This window comes from Tenebrio molitor, chromosome 9, assembly GCF_963966145.1.
Source record: "Tenebrio molitor chromosome 9, icTenMoli1.1, whole genome shotgun sequence".
Classification (NCBI taxonomy): domain Eukaryota; kingdom Metazoa; phylum Arthropoda; class Insecta; order Coleoptera; family Tenebrionidae; genus Tenebrio; species Tenebrio molitor.
In genome coordinates, this window is record NC_091054.1 from 13,521,666 (window position 1) to 13,533,239 (window position 11,574).

General features: G+C 36.4%; 1 protein-coding gene across 1 annotated transcript; it reads left to right on the forward strand.

Moving 5' to 3' along the window:
• Positions 1-76: 76 nt before the first annotated feature.
• On the forward strand, positions 77-11,099 carry nord. The gene is made up of 6 exons (XM_069059736.1): positions 77-254; positions 2,098-2,276; positions 7,611-7,934; positions 8,797-9,346; positions 10,249-10,535; positions 10,587-11,099. Exons 2-6 carry the CDS (start codon positions 2,098-2,100, stop codon positions 10,735-10,737), a joined length of 1,491 nt encoding a protein of 496 aa, XP_068915837.1. The 5' UTR covers positions 77-254; the 3' UTR covers positions 10,738-11,099.
• Positions 11,100-11,574: the final 475 nt, after the last annotated feature.

Genomic DNA, 11,574 nt, shown 5'->3' on the forward strand with positions numbered 1-11,574 from the left:
ACGATCCTGTCGCGTTTAAATTTACACACTCATTTCGGTCTGAATGAATTTGTAAAAGGGGGAAGGGGGCCGGTTAAGAGGCGGGCGCGGAGAGGGGGCCCGTAAGGACTCCGAGGCCGTCATGAAACACCATTGTAACGGGTAAGGCACTCGCTGAAAGAAATTACAAGCAGTGAGCTTTCGGGCCTGAAAGCGACAGTGCGAAGTGGGTGACGGTGAAGGAGTTTTCAGTTTTCAGCGGTGCTAAGGTCAAGGTAATTTAATTCGGTTTGGGGATTTTCGCGGTAATGGGATCCGGTGTTTGGCTTCTCAGGTGGCCTGGTTGGCTTTTGTTTTTTTTTTTATGATTTGATAAAGGAATCGCCGATTTGATCGGATTAGTGCGCAGTGTTCTGGTTTTTATTTTGTTCTGATGATGCCGTCGCATTAATTAGGAGCTAATCTGAATCTAATTAATTTTATTGCTCCTGTTATTGAATGGCTTAATTAGAATTAATTACCGAAAAAAGAGGAACTGAAACGGGGGCTTGAGGGACGGTCGAGTGGAATCGCTCCTAATTAATCGACCTAAAATCATTAAAAAAGCACCACACAAATTAGGGATTATTAAGATCTGATTTACTGCCAAAGCTCGGTGAAAGGGACCCACTGAAAACAGAACCGCAATGCGCTTAATTTTGACACATTGTTCCACTAGACAAAACAGAAATCACGCTAATATCGTGTAACTTTATCGCTTTTGATTTGCCACAGGTTTCAGTCGATTGTTACGAAAATAATCAAAACGTGTAACATGTCAGAAGGATGGTTTTTTTTAGTCTCGTTAAAATTTAGGTTAAGTCTTGAATTTATTTGACTCGGACGAGTTAGGTTAATGTAAATTACAAAATAAACTAATCTGGAGTGCTGTAAATGTCTTGGTTTAATTTGAATAATCCAATTAGGCGGATTATTTTACGTCCATTCATTTTATGATTTGACATACGTTGGGATTAGGAGATATTTAAACGAAAATTTAAATGATGCACTAATTAAGTGAAATTGATATTAATTAAATATTGTAACAGCTGCGATCGAATAACGTTTTAATTTGATTTGAACAGATTCAGTTAGAGGCACAAGTTTTGTAATCGCATAGGCAAATACATATACTGAAGCTTTTATAATGTAATTGTAATTTTTGTTATGTCACCATGACAGTAATTAAACAACAAATTTAATTAACTTCATGATTTAATTGAAATATATTCTAGATTCTTGCAAATTATAACTTAGAAGTCCCTCATTAGTTAGTTATATCGGGTGTTCATTTAAATTTCTCCTCAAAGTTGGCGTTGAAAAGTCGATTGTGAACACACCATTCGTCAGTCTGCAGTAAAACACAAACAACGCAAAAAGTGAGGTTAGATTTAAACAGTTGATTCGTGATCCGTAATTCGTGGTGTGTTCACAATCGACTCTTCAACCCCAACTTTGAGGAGAAATTTAAATGAACACCCGACAAACAAATGTAGTGTTACTTTATTGAATTACTTAAAATTTATAAGTATATGTATTAATTTAGTTAAACATACTTAACGTAGTAGTTATTTATATGATTGCCCGAACCAAATATTATTTATTTTTTAAATTATTTCTGATTACAAATTACAAAAAACTTAACCAATCTTAATTAATTAAAAATATAAAATAAATCATATTTTTTATTAATTTACAAAATAATACAACTACAGCGCCTACTTAATTGTTGCAATTACATAAATGGAATCTGTAATTAATTAGTTTGGAGCAGCTGCAAATGGGTACCCAAGCACTGCACCAAAACCAAATTAGTCTAAATTAATCCAATTAGATTCCAGTATCGCTCTCTTGTCCATAATCTCGTCTCCAAGTGACACTTTCACCGTCATCCGGGCAAGGATAAGCACTTCCTAGTTTCTATTACCGTTAGGAATTAATAAATATACCAATATTTCAACATTAGCAGCCATGCATACCTACATAGTTAATAAATGTGCCAGCAAATCGGAATTTATTATTAAATCCGGCCCATTGTCATTGTAATCAGTCAGGACCGTAACTGGCTTTTGTCCGCAGATGGGCGTCCGCATGGTGAGCACCATCCTCGTCCTGCACTCCATTTCCGTGCTGTTGCCGAGCAGCTGCTGCAGAAAGAAGGAAACCCGGGTGGCGCCCCTCCACCACATCCACCCCAACCAAACGCTACCCGCGGACCTGCAGATCACCGCTTTCCTGCTCAAAGGAGAGAGCAAAAGGTGCCGGTCCGGCCCTGGCACGACGCAACTCGCGTCGCAGTGGCCTAGGTCTAGGTCTTCGTCTGTTTGTTGGCGCTGTTTGTTTGCTTGCGTTCGCGCGTAAATATTTTTAGAAGGATAGAGGTTTATGGGTTCGCGGATGGGCGGCGAGAGAGGTTTCATGGGCAAAAAATTAAGTGGGGTCGCGGATTTTTTCTGCGAAACGGGTGGTGGCAAAAATGATAAATAATAATTGAAAGTCGCTTATTTTATGTTATAAATAAACAGATTATAGATTACTAAATTCACAAAAAAGATTTATGATCTCTTAAATTCTATAATTGTAAAAGCTTGACTAATCTAGTTTTTTTTTGTAACTCACTTGTGTTGAACGTTTCTACAAATCTTTTTCCTCTCTCTTTGCATTTGTTTTCATTGAAAAATAAAATTTAATACCTTATGTACATAATTTTAACTTTGCAATAAATTATAAAAAATATTCTTCTTTCAAGAATGTTCGTGGTTCCTGAAGTATATACATAATCGTAATAACTTTTTTTTTGAACTCACTAACTTCAAAGTGACATTTCGCAAACGCAACAGTTAACCGCGAACATAGATTCCGCGCACTAGTGCGTCAAAATCATCCAAAAAGCATTGGCCGTTTTGAGCATTCTGAAAATAATTTGACTTGATAATAATAAAATATGGTTTACAAAATGTCATTTCTCCAATTTGGATGTTGAAAATTTCGAAAGAATGAAAATACTTAAATCGCTATTAATTAATTCGATTGACACTTGGGCAAGCGCCATCTATTCACTAAATTAGAAACTATTGGGTAATAATTTAAATGCTAATGTTCGTTTCAAAAAATATTGTACAAACCTCGATGCGCTCCTTTGTCGCTTGTGCCTCAAATAATGTGTTCATGTGAGGAAAATGTCTTCTCGCACTCGGTTCGTAAATAACTATTTCCATAAGTGCCTTTTGAGCTTTGGTTTAAAAAAATAATAAACTAACAATTATGGACTATTTAATCATTATTATACAGAATGTACCAAAAGTACCACCTTTCCTTGAAGGTACGTCATTTAGGGATGTTGTAGAGTACTGGAAAAATATTTTTTAAATCCTGACTCTATTTAGGAAATATACGCAATTTTAAAATATAAAAAAGGCAACGCTGTAACCTGTGAATTACCTCTACCTAGAAATACGTAATATCAATAATATCATTGTATTATTGAATACCTAGCCAATCATTTTGATGAGCTTGAGAGGTAACACAACAATCAAACACTTCAAAAATAACAGTTTTTTTTTAAATAAATGTTAAAAAATTTGCCAATTTGCGTCTAAACATACGTTGGCTCTTTTAACGATGTTGCCGTATTTCAGGAGTCACTGTAGCAGCAGATATTGAATCTTTTAAATATTTTTCAGTACTCCATAACACTTCTAGATGACGCACCTTCAAGGAAAGGCGATACTTTTGGGACACGTATATACATACTATATACAGGGTATTTCACGAGTGATAATGAGGTCGGCGGAATAGAAAATGCAGCCCACAATACATCAGGGGGAAAAGTCGGATTTTTATCGCCTCCATGTCCAGGTTTTCGTTCCAATGTATTGTGGGTTGCATTTTCTATTCCGCCGGGCTCATTATCACTCATGAAATACCCTGTATTATTAAATACAAGTTCTTTCACTTGGACCAGGAACGGATCACGATATTTTCTGAATTTGTGAAAATATTTAGAAAATCATTTAGTAACATCGGCAATTCATAGTTCTTTTCCTACTTAAAATATGGTGGGAAAATGGTTTAACTAATTAATTAGGTACTGTAAAAAAAAATAATTCATTTTGGCAAAATGGAGAATACATACATTGTTTATAAACAAACATTTCTTTGGAAATTTTTTTATTGTTAAAATCTTTTAATGTTACACATTTTTAGAATGAGGGATTCTACAAGGAATGACATACACTTACGTGTTTGTTTTGGAATTTTTACTGGATGCCTAATAAAACAGATTGTAATTTTAACAAACGTTTTTATTTTTGTTTTTCAATATATTTGCCATTTTATACGTTTACTTATTCTATGTACAAAGTGATTCACGAGTAATCATGAGTCTAACAAAATTTGTGATGCAACCAACAATACATGTCCCCATAGTTTTTTTTAAATCCATATAATAGGTGTAAATGTAATGTTGGCTGCATCACAAATTTTGTTAGGATCATTATTATCGCGAATCATACTGTATGTAACCATTTATCGAAACCAATTTCATTATTTTTGAGTCACTTGAGGCGAAATTTTTGGAAACTATCAAGACTCGAAAATTGAATACAAGGCATTTTGTCTTTCAATATGGGAAATAAACAAAGCCCAAAGTCACAGGTCGGACATTAAAGGAAGATCTTCTAAAATCTTTACTCTTTAATTTATAAAAATGTGGTTTGTTCGTTGAGCAGTACGAGATAAAATATTATCATAATGTAAAGCAATTTCACTTCTAAGACATCGCAAACTGAAATTTTCAAATAGTTTTGGCAGACATATATTTACACACCACCGTGTATTAACTGTCAGTTGATTCTCCTGTGCAATCGTTTCAAAGGATCCAGATTTTGGAAAAACGGAACCAATGATCTTTTTTCCAACACTACGAGACTGTTAAACAGGCTTGGGATCTCTTGGACACATCCATTGTGCTGATTGTCTTTAAAATTCAGGCTTAAGCAAATATCCATGTTTCATAACCAGTTGTAGTGTTGTACACTTTCTTGGATCTACCTTTATTGAATTTTTTACGTGTCCTTGCCCCATAGGATAGATTGTTATTTTTGAGAATCTACATATTATTTGGTGAGGAAGCCAATAATGACTAATTGTTCTAACATCTAGATGATGGTGTAATGTCCAAGATGCTTTTGATAATTCTAGTCATCTGTCATCTTCAATCATGCTTCGCATTGAAACTATGGTTTGTTCAGTCACTGCAGAAAGTGTTCTTGTCTTTGACAAAGTACTCCTTCACCAAAGGGAGAGTCTTTGGTGGTACTGTTTAGAAATGTGAACATTTTTAAAATCATCATAAATCATAGCTCTAAAATTTTCTCATAATTTCATTTCATAAGTGGTAAAATTTTGTCGGCAAAATTTTAAGATTATTACAACATATTGATAAATTGGCAACAAACTTTGGTAAATCTATAGGAAAATTTTACCAAGACAAAATTTTACCACGAATGATATGCGGATGACTATTTCATAAATAAAACGCCACATCCAAATCAACAACTATTCATTGCTATAAATATTAAAAGTGTAACTGGATACCATCCAATGTTAATGGCCGAGCACTGCCCTTTCTTTTGTCTGAGCATCCCTAAAGGCTTCTTTTGGAACCTCTGACAGGTCTTGCTTTATAGGTAATATCCAAGAATACACACACTAAAGTAGGCATTTTAGATTGACCTGTTTAATTTTTTGTGAAAACGATTCCAGTCTTTTGTGTAAAAATAGTTGACCCCTTATGTTTTTTTTTCATGGTTTCGGTACCAAAAATAGCGTTAGTAAACTGGGATGATGATTCATTATAAAACACAGCGTTGACAAGTTTACAAGATTTGTAGGTTCCCACTTTGTTGAAAAAAGCACCGTAACTAACAGTTCCAATAGAACCAGCCGGAAAGCAGTACTACCTTCAGGCCATTGTAGAATTAATTGAGATGAATTATTGATAAACAGAATACTTATGTGGCTGAATGACGACTTAAATAAATGTCGTTTTGGTCTTGACATCATGACAACAGCAGATGTATTTTATCTGCAAAAATAAGCGCTACCTAGGTATATGAAACAGATAATAATTTTTTAGTCCTTTATTGTTTATTCTATATTGTACTGTTTCCGACAAATTATCCTTCGATATACATATTTTCAGATTTTTTGAAAACCATCTAACACAATAAAAATGATTTAAAGTTGTTTGCAAACAAACATATCCAATACACATGAAAAACGAGAAACTACTCGCTGTAAACTGCCTGAAATAACTGTTTTGTTTACTGAAAGTAGATAAAATTAGCTGTAATTTAAAACTTATCCTTAGAGTTTATTCCAGCTTTGCATATAAAGTATATTTTCTAAGTTCCCCTCTGACCTCATTAACAGTTATTGATCAAAATCTCAATTTGCATCAGTCATTGTGGCATCAGAAGGTTATCTCATTGTCAGAACGTTGCTTCAATCACCATTTCTTATTATGTTACTCAATACATTTGCATAATGATGAAAGGAGTAGAGCTTTACGAATTTCCATAATATTTTGTGTCCGATGAACCAAGAAAAAAATTCTCAGATAAATTGCACCGGAAGTGTTTTGTCCAATTTTTTGGAAGTGGAAGTGCGTTGGTGTTAATTTTGAGTGAGTCCGTCCCTGGAGCACTCCCCTCGAGACTTTCCCGTCTTTGTTACCCGCGAAATAATTTATAATCGTCGCAGGTGACGGTTTTTCTGCGAATTTGACATTTTTACTGTCGTCTTACAATTAAATTTAAAATGATTTCGTTTGAATGTCGTTCGGGCCCCCATTAAAACTGTCACTTTAATAAAATATAGTGTTTGTTTTCCGACATCATAGACGACCATTAAAGCAATAATATATCGACACGAGATGCCAAAATATTCCGCATCTGGAGATCAAAACAAAAAAAGATACCTATGTTTCTGTATAATAATAAGCCGAACGAACGGTCCACGATTAGCATTTTCTATTTCGAGCGGCGTATTGAGACGTTTCGAGGCGCATGAAAGTAATTAGGCAGTTTATGACCGAACGAAGACATAAAAGTCTACAAAACTGCAAACTGTGCAAATTTACATTACATCCATAATGCATTAGTTCAGAGATTTAGAACGGTGTCACTTTCAGGCATATTTCACTTGGACCTGTCGAAAGATCGATCGACAGCGGATCGACCTGATTTGGGACAACGGAATTACGATCATTTGCATTTTTGGGCAAACACCAACACTGAAAATTTGCTGTCTGACAGCATGAACAAAAAGTTTTGACATTAACGCAGAGTATGAGTAATTTTTGTCCAAAAAAATATGTATTTATCAAACCAACAAGGAAATTTTAAAGGATCTTTAAGTTAAAATTACAAGACACCTTTAGGTAAATAAAATGACAAACTGCAAAGTTGGCGTTGCGCCTAAAAGTCTTAACGAAATTTTTTCGTCACCATCCGTCCGCGCTTTATGCAACGACAAAACAGCACCCAATGTCAAGCACGTGACCCTGATCCTATATTTACACCCAACAGATTCTTCTACACCTCACACTCGGACCACGGTGCCTTATCCTTGACCCTGATCGCCTGCGCTTCCCCAATTGTGTGGTCCTTCGCGCCGGATAACACCACTGAACCGTACCTCTTCACCACGACTATGGACACCTTCCACGTGGAGGCGCCGTCGAGAGGTGTCTACACCTTGCGTCTCGCCTCCCGGGAGAAGGACTCTTTCGTCCACGTGTACGTCAGCACCGAGGAAGGCGGCCCCCAGGCCCTGCAGAAGGCCAAGCTGACCAAACTCAGGCTGCTGAAGAGGCAAAAAGGGAAGCGGCTGACTGTGAAGTGGAATCCGAGGTATGCGTGGTTGAGCCAGGTCAGGATCGAGGTGATTAATATGGCGAAATGCAGTCGCCTTAGCGATTCTAATTGATTTCGCTCTCTGAATCGGAATTAGTTCATTATGATCCGGGGATTTTTTCCGGTGAGGTTCTTGCGGGGAAATTTATTGCGGACAAGAGATATCGTACACCGCTGGTTTGTTAACGAGGCGGGAGATATCCGGGGAATGTTGAGCTTTTTGGTCAGGTAGAAGAGTTCAAATTGTATCCTGGAAAAATATGTTTAGAATTATTTCGACAATCTACGGGGATATTATTTTTAGACTTTTTATCAACACTTACTCAAAAGGTCTAGAAGTTAAAATTAGGACTACATAAATAGTATATAACGGTATTAGGCCGATATGGGTTATATAACAGACATGGTTGAGGTATTGTAAAATCGAGGCGGAGCCGAGATTTTATAATCAACCAAGTCTGTTATATCCATATCGGCCGTATGTTGTTTTATAGTTTTCTTTATACCAATAATACTTAACATTTAACGATGATTTATTTGTAAGACTGACATTTCTCTTTACTTCAAAAATTAAATTTAGTTGTCATCTATGCCGTAACCGTAGCAACGGTAGCAAAAATAACGGCCTCGGTCTGATAATTTTGAATAACGGCCTAGTCTGTTTTAGGTATCATATCAATCAAGCATTGAGTACTGATAAATCTTAATAACAGTATGGTATAAAGAAAATTATTTTTTTTCTAGATTCAGATTGTTCAAAAAATAAGAATTTTTAAAAAATTATTACATAGTAACATTTTGCTGTCATATTTTAGATAAGATACAAATTTTTGCGATACAAATAAATTTAATTTTCCAGCTTAGTGGACCCTCAAGGCACCGACTATTGCTTGACGATGAGCTCCAATTCCTCTCAAAGCTCTCTCTGTGCGGCCCAGCAAAGCTCCAAACAAACAGACCCTCGCGTGATCTGTGTAGGTCGCAAAACCCACCACACTCTCACCGAACTCAAGCACGGCCAAAAGTACTACTTCAATCTCTTCGCCATCAACCACCAGTCCAACTTGACCTACCCTTATGGCTCCATCTCCTCCATCTTCGACGGTCGCTTCAGACACACCAGTCTCAAAGATGGCAAGATCACGTTTGCCAACTTGAAGAAATTAGACGGAAAAGCCGTATTTCGTTATAAGGTCGGAGCGAATGCCAAGTCTTTGGACTTGTATGTCATTCCTTGTGGAGGCGCTATTGACGTTGAGGTCACACTCAAAGACGCTACGGTGATTCCTCCGAAGCGGGTGGAGAGTTTTTGGAATGTTTCCATACCCAATCCGGTGCTTTCAGCGAGATACTACATCAAGATCTTTGCTCTGAATCGAGAGGAGTTGAAGAAGAGTACGGGAGTTGAGGTATCGTATGCACAGCTAACTCCAAGCTAGACCATCAAGGGTTTGTTTATTAAGTTTCGGTGAAGAAATAAAAACATATATTTTATTTTCAAAAATCTACACAGGGATATTCATTTTTAACACTAGTGGAACTTGCATCATCGTCTTCGGCTCTAACTCATTATTATCGAGTGATCACGTGACGTGTAATAAGAGATAATGGAGAATCCCTTATCACGTAAATTACAATTTTATCTCGTTCATTACATAAAATTTTCCATTCAGGTTTTTCAGAAGTATCTCAAGTACTACCGCAAATAATGTAATACCGTGAGATCGAAAAAAAAATAGGGTGTTTCGGTTGGCAATTCGTTAAAATTTCAATTATCAGATGCCAGTCTTAAAAGTTAGGTTAGTGATTTTGAGAACGTTGAAATCTTGATTTTCATAAAGGTGTGCATTATGTGTGACCTGTCGGTTGTAAAAGAATCATGAGGAGCTCCAATCGTATTTACGAACTAGAGCAAATGTTCGAAATGTCTGCCTTCAGCTTCCAAACATAATGCTACTCTCTTCGCTTCATGTTTTCAAATGACCTTCGCAAAGTCGGGACATCAATTAAATTGCAGTTATCAGTAATTACTTGCATTAATTCGGGAATTGTACCAGTCCTGTTTTTGAACACGTTGTTTTTCAGGTACGGAAAAACAAAATAATCAAGGCAAGTTCTTGGTAAGTGCCTTGAAAGTCCGGAATGACAGTTACTATTGTAATTAATGACATCTGATGACATTTGAATTAAATTTTTACGTGCTGCCAACTAAAGTGTATTAATCATGGCCATCTCGATTTTTTAATTTTTAATCGCAGGGTATTTCACTTTTGTCAGTCTCGTGTTATGATAAAATTATTACATTCTGCAGATTTATGCCACCACAAGATCTTCAACCAGAATCCCTCTACCGACCATGCCCCAAGTTGTCAAAGTGAAAGAGTACAAAGGGTTGACCACCTGCGACAGCGTAACAGTGGGTTGGATGGCCGCGCCGGGCCCCAAGACGGTCCATTACTGCTGGGCAGCCAAAGAGGGTCGCATCCGAGGGACCGACGATTACAGAATACCCAACCAGTGTGGTCTGGAAAGTCGACTGAAGAAGTCAGCAGATTTCGCTGTGAAGTACTGCGAAGACATTCGACACGACGGCAGGGAGTAAGTTCTTAACATTTCTTGTCGATTGAGGCGTGACTCCTTCTGTTTCAGACAAGTCGTGGTAGAGAAGATAGGTCAGCTGAAGCCTGGCCGGTACTATGTGGTGCAAGTGACAGCGAAGAAACCAAAAGGAAAGACGCTGTCGTACGATTTGCTTCAAGTACACACGAAGCCATCTTGTAAAAAAAAACACGAGATCTAGCCCTCTGGAGATCTAGGTTTTTTTCATTGGGGATCTAGACTTTCAGAGTTCTAGAGAAACTAGACTTGGTGTTTCTTAATTGTGGTTCACAATTTCAAAACTTTTTCACATCAAGATACTTGACTTGAAGATTTCATTTTTTATTTCATTCTTGTTATAAACTATCAGTGAAGTTTTGAATCATCATTACGAGACACCCGTGTTAATAATTGATTTTGATTTATTGTTTGATCATTGATTCCTGAAGAGCAATCGTGAGGCTATATTTATTTATTTTATTGATTTTTTATTTTGTAAGTTTTTTATGCGAAGCAATAAATATTTTTTTAAAAAATATTGCTTGTGACTTTATCAGTAGTCGTAAAGAATTTATTAGACCCATAATGCGAAACATAAGCAACACTTGACGCGATTATGATATCTCCAATAAATAAATTTAGATTGTCAAAATGCCTGATAATAGCAGTACTTCTGGGTAAGTACTGATTGCAAACAAAGGACGTAGCCTTGTGCGACATATCTAATGACAGATGGCGATCGTACGGATGGGTGCCCGTAAATGTCATTCGGGATGGGATTTTTACGTCGTGTTTATTGCGTTTTGATTGAAAATAAAATATTTGCAGAAACTGCTATTTATGCGTATGATTTTATGTAAATTTTTTACTTGTTCTTGCTATTACATGTTTGGGGCAGATCTTCTGCTTTTTTCACTACCGCGAGTAGAAATTAGTTTCTGAGATGACAGAATTAGCAAATTATTTCCAAGGTAAATAATTTTTTAAAGAATTCCCTAGGGGGGTTTCATTATGAATCAAATAAAAATAGGAAATTGTA

Bases quoted from the DNA above. Each gene is read 5' to 3' on its own strand.
- nord (XM_069059736.1), top strand. From the start codon at position 2,098: ATGGGCGTCCGCATGGTGAGCACCATCCTCGTCCTGCACTCCATTTCC. The intron at 7,935-8,796 runs GTATGCGTGGTT...TTAATTTTCCAG, and splicing joins ACTGTGAAGTGGAATCCGAG to CTTAGTGGACCCTCAAGGCA. The intron at 10,536-10,586 runs GTAAGTTCTTAA...CTTCTGTTTCAG, and splicing joins ATTCGACACGACGGCAGGGA to ACAAGTCGTGGTAGAGAAGA.